General features: G+C 42.0%; 1 protein-coding gene across 1 annotated transcript in view; it reads right to left on the bottom strand.

Annotated features, from left to right (window-relative positions):
• Nucleotides 1–20,223, bottom strand: part of LOC109874221 (SH3 and multiple ankyrin repeat domains protein 2-like) — a 126,453-nt gene that overhangs the window by 86,098 nt on the left and 20,132 nt on the right. The window contains exons 6-7 of the mRNA XM_031815693.1: nucleotides 5,981–6,527; nucleotides 2,984–3,123 (exon numbers count right to left, since the gene is read on the bottom strand). Coding sequence (XP_031671553.1) covers nucleotides 2,984–3,123; nucleotides 5,981–6,527 — 687 coding nt within the window. The remainder of the gene's footprint in view (nucleotides 1–2,983; nucleotides 3,124–5,980; nucleotides 6,528–20,223) is intronic.

Consider the following 20,223-nt stretch of genomic DNA (forward strand, 5'->3'; position numbering starts at 1 on the left):
AATACAACAGATGTAGACCTTACAGTGAAATGCTTACTTACGAGCCCTTAACCTCACTAGGGTACCGGTACAGAGTCAATGTGTGGGGGCACCGGATAGCTGAGGTAATATGTGCATATGTCAAATAAAATCAAAGTTAATTTGTCACGTGCGCCAAAGTCTAGGTCCAACAGTGAAATACTTACATACAGGCTCTAACCAATAGTGCAAAAAAGTTATTAGGTGAACAATAGGTAAGTAAAGAAATAAAAACAACAGTAAAAAGACAGTGAAAAACAGTAGCATGGCTATATACAGTAACGAGGCTATAAAAGTAGCGAGGCTACATACAGACACCGGTTAGTCAGGCTGATTGAGGTAGTATGTACATGTAGATATGGTTAAAGTGACTATGCATATATGATGAACAGAGAGTAGCAGTAGCGTAAAGAGGGGTTGGTGGGTGGCGGGTGGCGGGACACAATGCAGATAGCCTGGTTAGCCAATGTGCGGGAGCACTGGTTGGTCGGGCCAATTGAGGTAAGATGTACATATGTACATGAATGTATAGTTAAAGTGACTGTGCATATATGATAAACAGAGAGTAGCAGCAGCATGAAAGAGGGGTCGGGGGGGGGGGGGGGGGGGGGGCACACAATGCAAATAGTCCGGGTAGCCACTTGATTACCCATTCAGAAGTCTTATGGCTTTTGGGTAAAAACTCTTGAGAAGCCTTTTTGTCCCAGACTTAGCACTCCGGTACCGCTTGCCATGCAGTAGTAGAGAGAACAGTCTATGACTGGGGTGGCTGGGGTCTTAAACAATTTTTAGGGCCTTCCTCTGACATTGCCTGGTGTAGAGGTCCTGGATGGCAGGCAGCTTAGTCCGAGTGATGTACTGGGCCGTACGCACTACCCTCTGTAGTGCCTTGCGTTCGGAGGCCGAACAATTGCCGTACCAGGCAGTGATGTAACCAGTCAGGATGCTCTCGATGTTGCAGCTGTAGAACCTTTTGAGGATCTCAGGACCCATGCCTAATCTGAGGACCCATGCCAAGTCTCCTGATGGGGAATAGGTTTTGTCGTGCCCTCATCACGACTGTCTTGGGATGCTAATACCATGTTAATTTGTTGGTGATGTGGACACCAAGGAACTTGAAGCTCTCAACCTGCTCCACTGCAGCCCCGTCGATGAGATTAAACTACCAATGGGAAATTCAAAACTGTTATATCTTATGCTTCACGAAGTTGTGGCTGAGCGATGACACTATCAACATACAGCTGGCGAGTTATACGCTGTACCGGAAGGGTAGAACAGCGGCATGTGGCAAGACAAGGGACGGCGGACTATGTATTTTTGTAAATAACAGCTGGTGCACGATATCTAAGGAAGTCTCGAGCAATTGTTCGCCTGAGGTAGAGTATCTCATGGTAAGCTGTAGACCACAATATCTACCTAGAGAGTTTTCTGTTTACATACAACCATAGACTGAGGCTGGCACTAAGACAGCATTGAATGAGCTGTGTTCCGCCATAAGCAAACAAGAAAACGCTCACCCAGAGGCGGCGCTCGTAGTAGCCAGGGAATTTAATGCAGGGAAACTTAAATCCATTTTCCCAAATTTGTATCAGCATGTTAAATGTGCAACCAGAGGGGAAAAAACTCTGGACCACCTTTACTCCACACACAAAGACGCAGACAAAGCTCTCCCTTGACTGGGGCGGCAGCGTAGCCTAGTGGTTAGAGCATTGGACTAGTAACCGGAAGGTTGCAAGTTCAAACCCCCGAGCTGACAAGGTACAAATCTGTCGTTCTGCCCCTGAACAGGCAGTTAACCCACTGTTCCTAGGCCATCATTGAAAATAAGAATTTGTTCTTAACTGACTTGCCTAGTTAAATAAAGGTAAAATAAAAAAATCCAATTGGCAAATCTGACCATAATTTGATCCTCATGATTCCTGTTTACAAGCAAAAATTAAGTGACTAGATCAATAAAAAAGTGGTCAGATGAAGCAGATGCTAAGCTACAGGACTGTTTTGCTAGCACAGACTGGAATATGTTCCGCGATTCCTCCGAGGGAATTGAGGAGTTCACCAATTTATTCATCAAAGATTGCATGTTTGCTAGCAGAATTGAAGGAAGTGGGGGTTCATTCGATTGCCTACGAATTCTCAGAAGGCAGCCCGCCCTCTGTCCCCTTTTTCTCTGCCTCCTCTTTGCGCAAATCACGGGGATCTGGGCCTGTTCCCGAGAAAACAGTATATCTTTCGCGCCGGGCTCGTCAGCATCGTTAAAGGAAAAAAAGGATTCTGCTAGTCCGGGGTGAGTAATCGCAGTCCTGATGTTCAGAAGTTATTTTCGGGCATTAGAGACGGTAGCGGCAACATTATGTACAAAATAAGTAAAAAAACAAGTTACAAACAATGCAAATAAACAAACAAAAAACACAATCGGTTGGGGACACGTAAAACGTCAGCCTTCTTCTCCGGCGCCATTGTTACACCATTGTTACACCATTGTTACGCCATTGTTACACCATTGTTACGCCATTGTTACACCATTGTTACACCATTGTTACGCCATTGTTACACCATTGTTACACCATTGTTACACCATTGTTACACCATTGTTACGCCATTGTTACAATACATAAATGCTTCAGCTGTTGAAGATGATCTCATTGAACAAAACGTGTAAGATCTCTTAAGCCTGTGTTTACCACAGAACTTCTTTTCTACGAGTATCCAAACCATCCTCCAAACTCCCCATATGCTTTGGCCAACAAGCCATGGTGGAGTTAGTGCTTACAAAAAGACGCCATTATTATTGCTCTCTATTAGTTTATTTCTCAGGGACCACATGTGCAACAAATGTTGAACCAGATTTAGCTATATACACAGCTCATTTCCACCAGTGTCACAAATGTATCCCGTGGTAGAGCAGCGTTAAGCATAATACAATTGTATCTGTATGTTCTCTCCTTAACATTTCCTAATGTCTCACCTTTAACCCTGTCGTTCTTGTAGAGGGTGATCTCTCCCTTGGCCCGTGGATGGTAGGAATGGACCACCACAAAGTGCCTACCTGGTACGGCACTGTACAGCTTCCTCCGCTGCACCACCACCTCCACATGACCACTGGGGCTGAGGGTGGGGACAGAGAGGTGGGAAGGAGGGAAGAGAGGAGAGGAGATGGAAGAGGGGTGAGAGAGAAGAGGAGATAGGAGGAATATTTTATTTTATTTAACATTTATTTAACTAGGTAGATAGAGGAGTAGTGCATATTAGTACATGCCACATTTGACAGAGTACCACAGTATATATTGCAAACTCTTAAGTTACACCGCTGTCCTTATGGAGCTTGTATATGGGGCAGGATGGAAGCTGACACATAAAGTATTGCAGATCCCTGCAGTGTCCTCTGGGTAGGGAGGAGAGGACACTGGGTTCACCCACCACACAAGCAGAAAGACATCCCAACACAGGGAAAAGAGAGAGAGTCTGTGCTTTCCTTTCTGAGACGCAATTGATACATTTCCTACAGGAAGTCTCAGATCTTTATTTTGTTTACGAGTGTACCCGCCAAAACCCCGCCAGCATAACCAAAGGAGAGGAACAAGCACACGTGTACATTTGCTTGAGTCCAACTACAGATGAAAACGCATGTTTACTACACTACTGAGATGGACCTAATGTTGTGTATCCATTGGTGTCTGGGTTGATCTGTTAGAGTATTGTATTGGAGCGCCACTTGGTGGTAAGCCCCAGCAACAGCAGCATTGTAAGTATTCAAACACAGTCAAACGGAGAGAAAGAGACAATGAGCGGGTGGGATAGAATGAGAGTGATTGTCAGAGAGAGAAAGAGAGAGAGAGGGAGGAGGCATTTAGGAGGAGTGAGAGAGAGACACGGTAAGTGGGTCACCTTATCCTGAACACCACACCACTCCTCTCCTCAACCCTGAGCCTATGGAGATCTAGCCCCATTCCAGATCCACACACACACACACACACACACACACACCTTTTACTATTTGTTAAATTTCAGGACTTTTTGGGGAGTAAAAATGTTTGACCATTAGAAATCCTATTTTCCCTAACACCTAACCCTACCCCTAATCATTAACATAACCCTAACTTTAACCCTAACCCTAACCTTAAACCCTTAACCTAACCCTTAAGCTTAAAATAACATTTGAACAAATACAGGACATTAAAACAGTCCTGACTTTTCAGAAAAGTTATTGTTTTCCTACCACGTCAGGACATACGGGTGAATTGTTAGGAAATTGGTGTGCTGATAAGATAGAAAAATAAGTACACATTGATTGCAGAAACGAATCTGGGTCATTTCGGTGGCTGAAGACGACCTTAGCCTTCCAAGCTATAGCCCAAGGCATTAGCTTTGGCAGCTAATATTAATCTTCAGGTTGCAGTTAAGGTTACAACACACACTATGCTAAGCAAGACTTCCAGAATCAAATACTGATCTTATTTGATCTTTTAGTCCACATCGTATTTATGTATTGGAAAGTCTTGGGTAAGAATATTCTTGCAGGAGAGAGGGAATCTGATTTGATTTGTCTAGACTCTCTGGAGAGTACGTGAATTAGGCACAAACTCAGGCTGTAGGACGAGGATCCGTCGCCATAGTTTCTGATTCAGCTATGCGTCAAGTTTTTTTTCTAGAGCAAAAAAGTCAGAGGAGAGAGGATGGATGGAAAGATTGAGGAGGGTTAACAAAAGGGGGAGAGGAGAGGGAGAAGAGAAGCGAGGGAGGGAGTTGATGAAAATAGGGGAAAATGTAGGATGGAGGGAACGGGCAGAATAAAGGTGTCCGCATGCTTCCCTGCCGAAACAGTTTGGTAGAGTTTGTGCATATATTACCATGAGATTTTGTGACGTTTTTGTTCATTTTGGACTTCGGTGAGGTTTTTTTCCCCACGGCTGTTTTGGCACACAAACATGTTTCTGGAGGCAAGCTGAAGTTTGGAGGCGAAGTCTACGCCCCTTCGTTGGTGATTGGTCAACAGTAGGGATTCTTCAATTAAGTCTTTGTTGTCATTCAACAAGATACAACTCGTTTTCATTAATAAAAATCATAGAAAAATACTACACCACACAGCTTAGTTAATTGCATGACTAAGATCTCCTGAGCAAAGATTAATCATGAAAGATTAATGAATTTAATGAGTTATTTTAGTTAAATTCTGACTATTTTGAGGAATGGTATACGGCGGAATGGTATACGGCGTCTTAAAATTGACAAATTGTACTATTGTCGCTTTTTTTCTTGTTTTTCAATCTAAGGTCTTTTAAGGGAGTATTCGAGCACAATTGGTTCGGCTAGGCGTCAGCCAAACTGAAGCATGCCGACGCCTTAAGGGGGAAATGGAGGTGGAGGATGGACTGAGAGCAAAGAGGAGAGTACGATGGAATGAGTGGTAAGAGGGAAGAAATAAGGAGGGAAAGGCTGATGGATGGAAGAAGAAGGGATGAAGGACATGAAGAAGTGGACAGGACCAGAGGCAAGATGGACATGGGGATTGGGAAGGACTTGGAGGGGAGGATGGAGATGAAACCCCAACGTCCAACCCATCCTCCTGGGTTGCAGTGTTAAACATACAAAATAGGAAAATGACATGGCTGTCATCATGTAAGGGCAAAAGACACACTTATCCCCTCATTATCTTTTTGACTTTCCCTTGTTAACCTTCACTCCGTATGTCTTCTCTCCTCCCTATATCCCCCCCCCCTCGCCCATTGTTTCTCTTTGTCAAGCTCTTAATTGGTCTCTCTCTCCCTCTCTCTCTCTCTCTCTCTCTCTCTCTCACCAGACTGTGTGGATGAAAGACAGTGCCATATGTGTATTAATCTGTCAAGGAGGACAGGGAGCATGGTGTCTTAATCAGTACTGTGCAGAGCCAAGGTTACGTCACCAGCAATATAAAGCCTTCAGTGTCTAATCCACAGGACGCACGCACACACACACACAAACATACAGCCACACACATATGTGCATACGCATGCGTGTGTGTGTGGGTGGTGTGTGGGTAAAGAGTATGTGCCTACGTACATGGCTGTGTGTCTCTGCTGCTTCTCCTCCTTCTACTGACCTGGTCTGTCTGTGCTGAGTCTGCTGTGTCTGTACATGTGTCTGCGGGTGTGGCCTGCAGGCCTCCTCTCCCAGCCGGTTGAGGGACGGGGACGGACTCCGCGGGACCACCCCCACGCTTGTACTGCGGGACCTCTGGCCCATGGTCCTCACAGTGCCATTTGGGTTCCCCTGCATCTGCTGGAGCAGCTGTGGAGAGAGGCTACGGTGAGAGGTGGAGGTGGGGGGTCCGACCCCTCCCTGTTGGGATCCGTGGTGCTGGGGGGGTCCCTGGGGCTGGGACCAGTCCTGGGGAGGCCCCTGGCTCACTGTGAGGTTGTTGTCACTGTTGGAGCGCAGCAGGACCCGGGGGGCCACCAGGCAGCTACCACTGCTGCTGGTAGAGGGAGGGACCCGACGCCGCTTGGAGTATTCCGGGGCCTCGTGGAAAGGCACTGGGTATGAGAGACAGAAAGAAAGAGCAAGAGAGAGGGCCAGTCATTGATTATCTGATAAACCAGTTCTACCTGACCCTTGCAAATAGGTGTCTGTGTCTGATGAGCCATTTCACTCTCTGTTAATGTTCATGTCTTAGAGAGCTAGACTTTGTGGTGGAGAGACACATGAGGAACAGAGTAGCACTCCTCCCTTTCCCTTCCTTCACATCTACTGTTCTGGGACGAGCCTACCTGATAGGTAGAGAATGAAATGGAGAGCACTCCAAGAGATAACCTTCAATAATTAATTTATTGCCCTGCGATTTACTCAAATTCACACAAGCACACATGCAAGCATGATCGTACTTACACACTTACTTGCTTACTAACACGCACATGAACACAGAATATCAATCACTACCTGTAGGGCGATGTGTCTGATTGATTTTCTTGATGGGAATCAGTCAAGAACAATTTATTCCCCAAAGGCGTTCATCTATCCCTTATTGTAAAACAGTTTAAACACACACACTGCATACACGTACACGCACACACACACACACACACACCCTTGCCTGGGGGATGTCTGCTCTGCATTATTCGATGGCCCTGTCTGGCCCTCTCATAAAAATCCAAGTCATTATGATCCCAGTATGATGATGATGATTATTGCACCAAGTACAGCTGAGCTCCTCTGCCCCACCAGCAATGGTATGATTGAACCTTATTTCCCAGTGGAGTTTCAGCATTAGAGTATAATATCACACTGACAAGTGTGCAACTGCGGCACTTTCGTCTCCACTCGAAATTAAAGCAGTGGAGGAAGTAGCAGGGAGCCTGGAGTCGCACCAAAGACCCAATAATGTTTTCAATGTGAGAAGGCGATCAACAATCTGATTCCTCATAAATGTATGAGATATGAAGCAGCCTTTGATTGAGCGCACTGAACTAGAACTGCATGCGTTTCACACACACTGCGGGGGTTGTTACGCACACCTGAGAGAGTGTGTGTGTGTGCTTGAGAGAGAGAGAGAGAGAGAGAGAGAGTGTGTATGTTGCCAGCCAGGCTTTTGGATTTAGCAGAGACTGGAGCCATCTTAATACACCTTCACCCTACCTAACAATAACCACTATCAAAATCACAACCACAGCCTGATCAATTCTAACTCAACTTCAACCAGGCCCACACTGCTTTACAAACCACCTGGCCACAACCACATCCTGTTAAATCACAAACACATACCCTGACCACAACCACACTCCCTGACCACAACTTTGACCAGACTGCTATCTTACCACACCCCCAACGATAACGAACCACATTCCAAACACTTACAGTAAACCATACTAGTGCACATCTGTTTTGTGGGGCACGAAAACAGTATCCATTTGTGTTGGAGGATGCTGAACACGCTTGGTGTCACTGACGTGATTACGTTACACACAAAGGCAATGAATACACCTACATTTAAAAAATAATAACATTTAACTAGGGAAGTCAGATAAGAAATAAATATTATTTACAATGATGGCCTACCGGGGAACAGTGGGTTAACTGTCTTGTTCGTGGTCAGAACGACATATTTTTACCTTGTCAGCTTGGGATTCGTTCCGGCAACCTTTCAGTTACCGGCCCAACGCTCTAACCACTAGGCTACCTTCCACCCCAATCAAGACAAATAAAACACTGCATTTTCTAAAAGAGATATTCAAATAGTAAAAACAATTATAAAATAACAGTGGATATGAGAGACTAATGCATTCAAAACATAAATAAGACATATAATATGGGATAAAATAAATAAAAACGTCCGGCAGGCTGTTCCAAAGGCCAGAACCATGGTGGCTGAAGGTATCCTCACCAAACATTTTTGGTTGTGACCTTTGGAACAAATAAAAGGCCAATGCCTAGCACAACTGACGTGATCTGGAAGTAAGGAAGGGAAAGGGGGGATACCTCGTCAGTTGTAATACTGAATGCATTCAACTGAAATGTGTCTTCTGCATTTTTACTTGCAATATTGTACTCTCTTATCTCACCTCATTTGCTCACATCGTATATAGACTTGTTTCTACTGTATTATTGACTGTATGTTTGTTTTACTCCATGTGTAACTCTGTGTCGTTGTATGTGTCGAACTGCTTTGCTTTATCTTGGCCAGGTCGCAATTGTAAATGAGAACTTGTTCTCAACTTGCCTACCTGGTTAAATAAAGGTGAAATAAAAAAAATTATATATTTTTTTTAACCCAACCCCTCTGACTCAGAGACGTGTGGGGAGGTTGCCTTCATTGAAATACACGTCATCAGCGCCCGGGGAACAGTGGGTAACTGCCTTCTTCAGGGGAAGAAAAAAACAGCTTAATTCCTAGGTATTTTTACCGAGACATTAAAGTCAAAGTGGACGGTAATGCAATACACACATCCGAGCGAGGGATTCAATCCAGCAACCTTTCGGTTACTGGCCCAACACTCCTACCCGCCAGGGAGAATTGAGTTCAAACTTTTCGACTCCTTTGATTGGTTCTATTGTACTGGGCAAACTAAGTCAAGTACTTGAACAAATTTGGCATTTTTCCTATATTGTTGCCTTACAACCTCATTTGATGTACACGACATGCCTACCACTTTGAAGATGCAAAATAATTTTTTTTTTTTTTAAAAACAAGCAATTAGACAAAAAAAACTGAACTTGAGTGTGCATAACTATTCACCCCCCCAGGGTCAATACTTTGTAGAGCCACCTTTTGCAGCAATTACAGCTGCAAAACTCTTGGGGTATGTCTCTATAAGCTTGGCACATCTAGCCACTGGGATTTTTGCCCATTCTTCAAGGCAAAACTGCTCCATCTCCTTCAAGATGGATGGGTTCTGCTGGTGTACAGAAATCTTTAAGTCATACCACAGATTCTCAATTGGATTGAGGTCTGGGCTTTGACTAGGCCATTCCAAGACATTTAAATGTTTCCCCTAAAACCACTCCAGTGTTGCTTTAGCAGTATGCTTAGGGTCATTGTCCTGCTGGAAGGTGAACCTCTGTCCCAGTCTCAAATCTCTGGAAGACTGAAACAGGTTTCCCTCAAGAATTTCTCTGTATTTAGAGCCATCCATCATTCCTTCAATTCTGACCAGTTTCCCAGTCCCTGCCGATGAAAAACATCCCCACAGCATGATGCTGCCACCACCATGCTTCACTGTTAGGATGGTGTATTCTCGGGGTGATGAGAGGTGTTGCGTTTGTGCCAGACATAGCGTTTTCCTTGTTGGCCAAAAAGCTCAATTTTAGTCTCATCTGACCAGAGTTCCTTCTTCCATTAGTTTGGGGAGTCTCCCACATCCTTTTGGTGAACACTAAATGTGTTTGCTTATTTTTTTCTTCAAGCAATGGCTTTTTTTCTCTTTGTTGCCTCTCTGATTAATGCCCTCCTTGCCTGGTCTGTGAGTTTTGGTGGGCGGCCCTCTCTTGGCAGGTTTGTTGTGGTGCCATATTCTTTCCAGTTTTTAAACATGGATTTAATGGTACTCGTGGGATGTTGAAAGTTTTTGATATTTTTTTATAACCCAACCCTGATCTGTACTTCTCCACAACTTTTTCCCTGACCTGTTTGGAGAGCTCCTTGGTCTTCATGGTGCCGCTTGCTTGGTGGTGCCCCTTGCTTAGTGGTGTTGCAGACTCTGGGGCCTTTCAGAACAGGTGTATATATATATATATACTGAGATTATGTGACAGATCATATGACACTTAGATTGCACACAGGTGGACTTTATTTAACTAATTATGTGACTTCTGAAGGTAACTGGTTGCACCAGATCTTATTTAGGGGCTTCATAGCAAAGTGGGTGAATACATATGCACGGACCACTTTTCCGTTTTTGATTTTTTAGTTAATTTTTTCATTTCACGTCACCAATTTGGACTATTTTGTGTATGTCCGTTACAAGAAATCCAAATAAAAATCTATTTCAATTACAGGTTGTAATGCAACAAAATAGGAAAAACGGCAAGGGGGATGAATATTTTTGCAAGGCACTGTACATGCAAGTAGGCAGACATATGCGTGCACACATGCACACACAAACACACACACACACAGCTCTTAATTGTGCTCTCAATTGTGGAATGTAATAAGCACACATTCCCTCTGTAGGAATAGAGAAGCAAGGAAAAGAACATGACAAATATCCAGAGCTGTCTTATATAAGAGAGGAAAGCAATCAGTGTGATCTATATAATTTACTGCTGCTCCCTAATACTAAGAGAACTAAGTTCAAAGGGCAATGAGTGATCAGCTCTGGTCAGTGTCATGCAACCAAGGGATTTGACATAATGTAGCCTACCAATGGAACTATACCACGCTTTGAAATAAAAGTAAAAAATGCTGTACTCATATATCCATTTTGAGTAAATCTCATTGAGAAATAGTCTGTCCGTTGGAAGTAAAGGGTTAAGGAACCAACTGTTTTCACACACAGGCAGATGGATCCATAATGCACCCGGCAGAGCCGTTTTGGTGACGTTAGTCATCCACTCATTTTAGTGGGTGTGTTTTCTCCCCCGTGGACCAGGAGAACGATAGATACACCGTGTGTCCTCTCGCTGGCTATAATCTACATACGGTAGGTGATTGGTGGAGGAGACTATAAATACCTTTTGTAGAAGACTGAATCATAACACATTTATTTGGAAACCACTCAAATGCGTGCCAACATTTAATCTATGACATAACCTATAATCTATCCTGCATGTTAAAGAACCTCTAGCCCAAAAAGAACGACACACATCTCCTTTTATAGGTACCACTAGTTTAAATTAGGACGACAATTGCACGCATGAATCCACAACGCAAAGACCTTGCTATATTCGTCACATTCAAAAAAGCCCACGTAGAATTACTTCCTGGAGCAGATGAAATGATTGAACTTGTGCCACGCAGGGATAAAAATACCCCCTGAGAAAGTTGAAAATGAACACGCAGTAGCAAAGGTAGAGAATTCCATCTATTTATGAGTCAAAAGCAAATAAAACTTGGACCCAGACTCATAAAGGTGTTAGACCTACCTTCCTTTTTTAAGGCATTGAGAAAAGACTTCATTTTCACCCTTTTTTTTTATGTTACTCCAATGTTCACAATAACTGCATAATCAGTGCACCTTTCAAAACAGCACGGAACAAATGAAGAATTTCACTGTGGTAATTGAAGAATGTAGCGGCAGGTACCACGGACAGCGACCGATGGAGTTTAGCTCGCTGGAAATCGGGAGCCCGAGCGCCGCGCACATGACCCCACCTGGCAGAGGTGCGAAAGCACATTCACTGCCATACTGCCACTCATCTATCTCTCTCTCTCTCTCTAGTTGGAAATATAGACTAGTTGGAAATATACGGATTTTAAGGTGAACTTGACATAATGTTTCATTGACTGATGTTGTTAATTCATTAAAAGATCATTCCACATGATTTCAATCATATTCGGACTGCACTCCTGATTTTAACGAAACTTTTCATACATATTTGCCCATGGTGGAAGTGGCCAGAAAGTTACCTGAATGACAAAACATTCAGGAGATAGAGGTGCTCAAAGTTGACCCATTGTGCATACCCTATCCTACCATGAGACATCCATGTCTTCATCACTGAAAAAGATAAGCGGTTAAGCTTGATATAATGTGAAAGCTTACAAACAGGGTTGTCAAACTATTATATTATTTTAATTAAACAACTATGTCATTTTTTAAAGCTTGTTGTAGCTTAGATTCTATTTGACATAATCTGAAGTGTTTGTGTTGTGCCAGTAATTGGTTGAGACACAGTATCTTCTTGAATACATGGTGGGTGTCATTTCAATCATAGAAATATAATTCATAGAATGGACCTATCACTTCAGAGCCCTGCAATTCAGCGGGTACACCATTAACATTTAAATTGAATTGAAACTTTAACTTCCAATTACTACTAGAAAGATGGCCGCCAGTCCACCCACTGTCGAATGAAGTCTGAAGTATCCCTTTAAAACAAAAATATCCAAAACAACTTTCTATCACTGGATTGTGTTAGGTTCTAATTCTCAGAGTAAAAAACCCATTGGACACTATGAAAGTTTAAGTTTATTCTTCTGAGAGGGTCAATACAGCTGCATTAGACAAAAACATTTTCACACAAGTACTGATATTTAACCCTTCCTACGAGTCTCCTCCTACACATCTGTACAAACATTGTATCTTTACTGCTAGGCAGGACACTGAGTGATACGGGCTAAAAACGTTTATTTCTCCCTTAACGTGACCTGACCTGATCTTGACCCCTCTTCATCACTAATCCATGGCTCTCTCCCCTTATCAACGCCTGCCACATGTGATCGCTTCCCTGCACTCAACACATTCCAAGCTTAATTGCCCACACTATATACCTTCCCCCTGCAGATTAACTTCTGGTGTAGACCCTCTAAACCTCAGCACTATAAGTAATAAGTATATTTCATATTCTCAGAACCTTAGAACCCAACAATTTGAACATGCAACCTTTGGAACCAGAGGCAGACGCTTACTGAAAGTCTATGAGTATCGGATAGCATGCTTGTGCAACTACATTTAACTTTTGTCATACTGGACACAGAGACATAAACATGGTATCCACAGGTTTATCTGACTCTGGGGAAGTAGATAAAGTGCCTCATTGCCAAAATCCTAAGTATCCCTTTAAAACAAAAATATCTAAGTTGTCAATCCAGCAATATCATTTAAAAAAAAAAAATATGTTTTAAAGGGATACTTCCAGATTTTGGCAATGCCTTTATCTACATCCCCAGAGGCAGATAAGCTCCATGATACCATTTTTATATCTCTGTGTCCAGTATGAAGGAAGTTAGAGGTAGTTGCACAAATGCTAGAAGACACCCATAGACTTCCAGCCATTGCGCTAACACTAGTTAGAATTGGCTGGCAAAACTACCTTTAACTTCCTTCATACTGGACACAAAGACATATAAATTGAATCCACGAGTTCATCTGACTCTGTGGAAGTACATAAAGGGCCTCATTGCCAAAATCCCGAAGTATCCCTTTAAGCCTATCCCAAACCTTAACCCTTACCTTAACCATTCTGAGTTAATGCATAACCTTAAGAATTTGGAGTTAATTCCTAAATATAACCTTGGAATGATACACAAAAGTAACCAAACACTTCAACATTTGACATTTGGAACAACTTCAAAATTTGACGTTTGAGAAACATGGATGAACGTCTTTTTCTTGTGTGAGACTGAGAGCTTTTTGGGTGACGTCATGGTATGCAAAATGGGTCAACTTTGACCACCCCTGTCTCCTGAATATTTTGGCATTCAGAACTAAAAAGTCTCTTTCTGACCACTTCTACCATGGGCAACATGTATGGAAGATTTCGTTAAAATAAAAAGGTGTGCAGTCAGAAAGTGATTGAAATCATATGGAATGACCATAAACACAATTAATCTGTTAATTGACTGTTTATCAATAATATACTGTTAATTGCTCAACTCATTCACCCTGCAAAGTACAAGGCTTAGGCTAGGGGTTCCCAAACGTTTTGGGCCCAAGATCCCATTTTGATATCTGAACATTTTCTCGACCCCATGTTAACAAAAATGATGTAATTAACAGCAAATGTTTACTTTTTTATTTGGGGCTATGGCAGTCAATTGAAAAACATTCTAACACTATTTCTGATTGTCTTCTCAACTCACCATCACATACTTTTAATGTGGGGCTATGACAGTCAATTGCAAATTAGTCTGACATAATGTCTCACCAACATTAATGAGATGGGTGTGCTTGATACCAGTGGAAGCTCCTCAGAGGAGGAAGGGCAGGACCAAACATTAAAAAGTTATGCTTTTTAGATAAAACTATATAAATGTATTCATATGTCACCAAATAATTGATTAAAATACACCGGTCTACAGTAACTTCAACAGCACTGTCTGGGGTAGCACCATGGTGTAGCTGGAGGACAGCTAGCTTCCGTCCTCCTCTGGCTACAATGACTTCAACACAAAACCTAGGAGTCTCGTAGGCCTCACCCTCTTCCATAGTAATTATGAGGACGTCCTCCAACCACTCAAAGCTTTTTCAGCATGAACTAACATGTTGTCCATCCAATCATGGAATTAAGATCAGAGAATGAACCTAGTGAGTTGTATTGGGATTGTGCCACAGAGCATTATGGGGGTTCAATGTGTTGAGAAGCTTGGTGACATTGTTGGATAGAGATTAAGAGTGAAAGGTGATAGTTGAGCATTTTGGGGATATTATTAAATTCAAATTCGTTTTTCAAATTACAGGAGACAGATGAGGTATATTATATTATTATAATTGTTTCTTGTTTTCAGAACTTCATTTTTGTGTCCAGTCAGTGCAATTTATTTAAATGTGCCTTGCAAACTTCAATAGGTAGCTAGCTACCAGCATGAGTGTGCAGATTTCTCTGACAAAATGATAGAATGGGCAACGCTGCTGAAAATGTTGTGGACTTTTTGTTGAAAAACCCTTTTAATTCTCTGAGGAACACAGAAAAGGTGCAAATTAAATGCGAGGATCGACCTCTGCGAGGATCGACCGCCAGAGATCAGTTTCATGAATAAGGATGAAAAGGTGAGGGTGTTCAAAACCAACTGGTATCAAAAGTATATAGCTGGTTAACAGGGAGCCTTTCATCAAGCCGCCTGTTTTGCTGGCCTTGCCTGCTTTTTGGAAAGTCTGAGCCTTGGTTGAAAGGTGGGTACAGTGACCCTAACAACATCAATCATTCAGCTAAACGGCAAAACAAAAGCAGGGAGCATATAAATGCCCAGATCAGATTCAAGCATCTGGGAAAAAGCTGCATCAATTAGGACGAAGGTCTGCGTATTCAAACTGCGGAACACAATGAAGATGTAAGAAGAAACAGGGATGTTCTCAAGCAGTGCCAAGTAAAAGTATTCATCACCCATGGTATATTTCCTATTTTGTTGCATTACAACCTGTAATTTAAATATATATTTTTTCGATTTCATGTTACGGACATACACAAATTAGTCCAAATTGGTGACGTGAAATGAAAAAAATAACTTGTTTCAAAAATGTCTAAATCATTTAAACCTGAAAAGTGATCCGTGCATATGCATTTATCCCCTTTGCTATCAAGCCCCTAAATACGATCTGGTGCAGCCAATTACCTTCAGAAGTCAAAGTATTAGTTAAATAAAGTCCACATGTGTGCAATCTAAGTGTCACATGATTTGTCACATGATCTCAGTATATATAAACAGTATATATATATGTTCTGAAAGGCTCCAGAGTCTGCAACACCACTAAGCAAGGGGCACCACCAAGCAAGCGACACCATGAAGACCAAGGAGCTCTCCAAACAGGTCAGGGACAAAGTTGTGGAGAGGTACAGATCAGAGTTGGGTAAAAAAAAATATCAGAAACTTTGAACATCCCACGGAGCACTATTCAATCCATTATTAAAAAATGGAAAGAATATGGCACCACAACAAACCAAGACAGGGCCGCCCATCAAAACGCATGGACCAAGCAAGGAGGAAATTAATCAGAGAGGCAACAAAGAGACCAAAGTTAACTCGGAAGGAGCTGAAAAGCTCCACAGCAGAGACTGGAGTATCTGTCCATAGGACCACTTTAAGCTGTACACTCAACAGAATTGGGTTTTAAAGAAGAGTGGCCAGAAAAAAGCCATTGCTTAAAGAAAAAAAAGTAAATACGTTTGGGGTTTGCCAAAAGGCATGTATGTGGGAGACTCCCCAAACATATGGAAGAAGGCACTCTGGTCAGATGAGACTAAAATGGAGCTTTTTGGCTATCAAGGAAAACGCTATGTCTGGCGCAAACACAACACCTCTCATCACCCCGAGAATACACCATCCCAAAAGTGAAGCATGGTGGTGGCAGCATCATGCTGTGGGGGTTTTTCATCGGCAGGGACTGGGAAACTGGTCAGAATTGAAGGAATGATGGATGCCGCTAAATACAGGGAAATTCTTGAGGGAAACCTGTTTCAGTCTTCCAGAGATTTGAGACTGGGACGGAGGTTCACCTTCCAGCAGGACAATAATCCTAAACATACTGCTAGAGCAACACTGGTGTGGTTTTAGGGGAAACATTTAAATGTCTTGGAATGGCCTAGTCAAAGCCCAGACCTCAATCCAATTGAGAATCTGTGGTAAGATTTCTGTACACCAGCAGAACCTATCCAACTTGAAGGAGCTAGAGCAGTTTTGGAGAATAGACAACAATCCCAGTAGCTAGATGTACCAAGCTTATAGAGACATACCCCAAAAGTACTGCAGCTGTAATTAATGCAATATGTGGGTCTACAGGGGCCTCCCGGGTGGCGCAGTGGTTAAGGGCGCTGTACTGCAGCGCCAGCTGTATGCACACTCAAGTTTTCAGTTTTTGTGTCTTATTTCTTGTTTGTTTCACAATAAAAAACATTTAGCATCTTCAAAGTTGTAGGCATGTTGTGTAAATGAAATGATACAAACCCCCCCAAAAATCTATTTTAATTCCAGGTTGTAAGGCAACAAAATAGGAAAAATGCAAAGGGGGGTGAATACTTTCTCAAGCCAACGTATCAACAGCACTGAGTTTTTGGGCATGCAATAATTTGCTTTTAGAGGACACGAGGGAAAGTTCCACCGACAGGGGCAACTACAAGAAGGTTGCAGAGGTAATTGCACGTTACGATGCTTTACTTGCTGAACATTTCAAACTTTCGACTGTCAACTCCGAATGATTTGATAGCTTCTATCACATCATTCATTAAACCACTAAAGAGGTAGAAGCAGTGCATTTATTTGCGTCCGCTCAAGTAGGACTTTTCACTTTCCTCCAGTATTTATTTAGCAAAGATGATAACACATAATCAATCCGGACAGGCACAAGCAAAAACTCATGATATAAATGTTACCGCAGCCTAGGTTACACCTAAACATTAGAAATCTGACATGCTGTATGGGTTGAAAATGAGACTATTTTTCAGTCTGATCAACCGTTGGCTACTAATAAGAGCAGCTGCATACAGCCTATGCGCCCTGTCGATTGGTCAGGGTAAACTAATTGGTAACATTATGTATTTATGGTCTATTTGTGTGTCAGGAGAAATATTAAAAACATATTCAAAATTGGGTTGACTAGGCTGCCTATATGTTTTTAATCCAAAATTATTAACTGGAATTAATGATTCAACATAATAGTGACGACAGATGTGAGTACATTTTTTTTGTAAGGCCTACAGTTGCATAGGCCTGCATGATGCAAACATGCATAAAGAAAGCTCTGCCCTGTGAGTTATATTGTCTATCAGTTGTTGTCTTTAAGTCTGGTTAGAGGTAATCCCCCTCATAATCTAGTCTAAATGTATATCAACAAATATAAGGTAGCTGCAGTTTGAAAGGGTTTTCATCCCCCCCCCAGGGCCAGTAGTTGTGACCTGATTAGGAAAAACTGATCCCCATCACAGCCCATATCAAACATTTTTACAACGGATTAATCAATGTCATACCTTATAGGGTCCACCGTTTTCCTAGTTAGGTTAACATATAAGGAAAATACAGGCTCCATGGGGTAAAAATTGCCCCACCGCTCTGGGACCTATGGTGCCACCAGTCTGCTTGCAGTTGTCAGGTATGTGGATGATCAGGGCTTTATTCAGGAACATTTCTTGGAATACTTTGATGTGTCAAGTGGGCGAGATGCACAGTCTGTGTTTGACTTCATGAATTTTGAGATGTCTGAGTTTAAGTTCATAGAGAAACTCGTTGTCCAAACCTATGATGGTGCAGCTGTAATGGAATGTATCTGCTATTTGTATTTACATCTAAGTCACCTCCTGTTCCCTGATTAAGAGGTGATGACCACTCCACTACCATTGTCAAATTTCTCCTGACATGAACTGAAACCACATCTCATGTGCCTGCTCATCCACTGGCACATTGAATGTTTCCCCACCAAGCACTGTGAGTACCCCTGTCAATTGTCTCTCATTACTGTATGTAGAGTCAATCACATACACATTCACATTATTACACATCAATGATTTTACTCCTTGCTTGGACTAACTCATTCTTAGCTCTTTTGTCTAACTGTGTAGTGTATTGTGTTATTGTTTTTTGTCTTCCTAGTAAAACCCTGTCCTGCGCTGGTCAAGACTCTGAACACCTCAACTCATGCCTCATACCCTCATTCAATCACTGCTGTGATCCCTTTCCAACACGATGTAAGTAGCCCTCCCATTCCCCATAATATTGTACTATAAATGTCTTTTTTAAAACGCTTTTGTCTTTGACCATTTTTTAAACACAATTTCTGGGAATCACCCGGTTACTCGACCCTGCACCTTAGAGGCTGCTGCCCCATGTAGATAGACCTGGAATCCCTGGTCACTTTAATAATGGAACACTAGTCACTTTAATAATGTTTACATACTGGTTTACTCATTACATATGTATATACTGTAATCTACACTACTGTATTTTAGTCAATGCCACTCCAACATTGCTCGTCCTAATATTTATATATTTCTTAATTCCATTATTTTACTCTAAGAGTTGTGTGTATTGTTGTATTGTTTGATACTACAGCACTGTTGGAGCTAGTAAGACAAGCATTTCGCTACACCCGCAAAAACAACTGCTAAATGTGTGTCGGTGAACGATAACATTTGATTTGATATGTAAACGGGGAAATATACACATGAATCGAACGGTTTCTTGTTGTATTTGTTGCAAATGAATCAACTCAAAGTTCTCTCAAAGTCACCGCACAATTTTGTTGATGTAGTCTAGTTTTAAACTGGCCACTGTTGGCCAACTGCTAAACTATTATGAGTTTAGACTCTATTGACATTCATTTTAGCTTACGGAAAGATGCAGCTTTGTCCTTTTCTCTCCCCTTGCACCTGGCCATCGAGGGAATTGGGAAGGTTGTTGCTGTTTTACATTTTTTTATTGTGGTGATCTTGTCAGGAGGAATATATCCCGATTTTCTGCTAATCAAAAATACTCAATACCATGGATAGCGCTGTGGTTGTACATTGTACATGAATCGAAACTCGCCAAAAATCATATGCCATTCTAAGGTAGGTTATATTTGACATAAAAGTGAACATTTACCTATTGTATTCGTTAGTTAGCCCCAAAAAATCTACGGTAAGCCTATTTCTAGCAATAAAGTAACATTTAAAGGTACAGTTGAAGTCTGAAGTTTACATATACCTTAGCCAAATACATTTAAACTCAGTTTTAACAATTCCTGACATTTAATCCTAGTAAAAACTCCCTGTCTTAGGTCAGTTAGGATCCCCACTTTATTTTAAGAATGTGAAATGTCAATAATAGTAGAGAGAATTATTTATTTCTGCTTTTGTTTCTTTCATCACATTCCCAGTGGGTCAGAAGTTTACATACACTCAATGAGTATTTGGTAGCATTGCCTTTAAATTGTTTAACTTGGGTCAAAAGTTTAGCGTAGCCTTCCGCAAGCTTCCCACAATAAGTTGGGTGAATATTGGCATATTCCTCCTGACAGAGCTGGTGTAACTGAGTCAGGTATGTTGGCCTCCTTGCTCACACACGCTTTTTCAGTTCTGCCCACAAATTTTCTATGGGATTGAGGTCAGGGCTTTGTGATGGCCAATCCAATACCTTGCCTTTGTTGTCCTTAAGCTATTTTGCGACAACTT

The sequence above is a fragment of the Oncorhynchus kisutch genome, linkage group LG3, assembly GCF_002021735.2.
Source record: "Oncorhynchus kisutch isolate 150728-3 linkage group LG3, Okis_V2, whole genome shotgun sequence".
Lineage (NCBI taxonomy): Eukaryota > Metazoa > Chordata > Actinopteri > Salmoniformes > Salmonidae > Oncorhynchus > Oncorhynchus kisutch.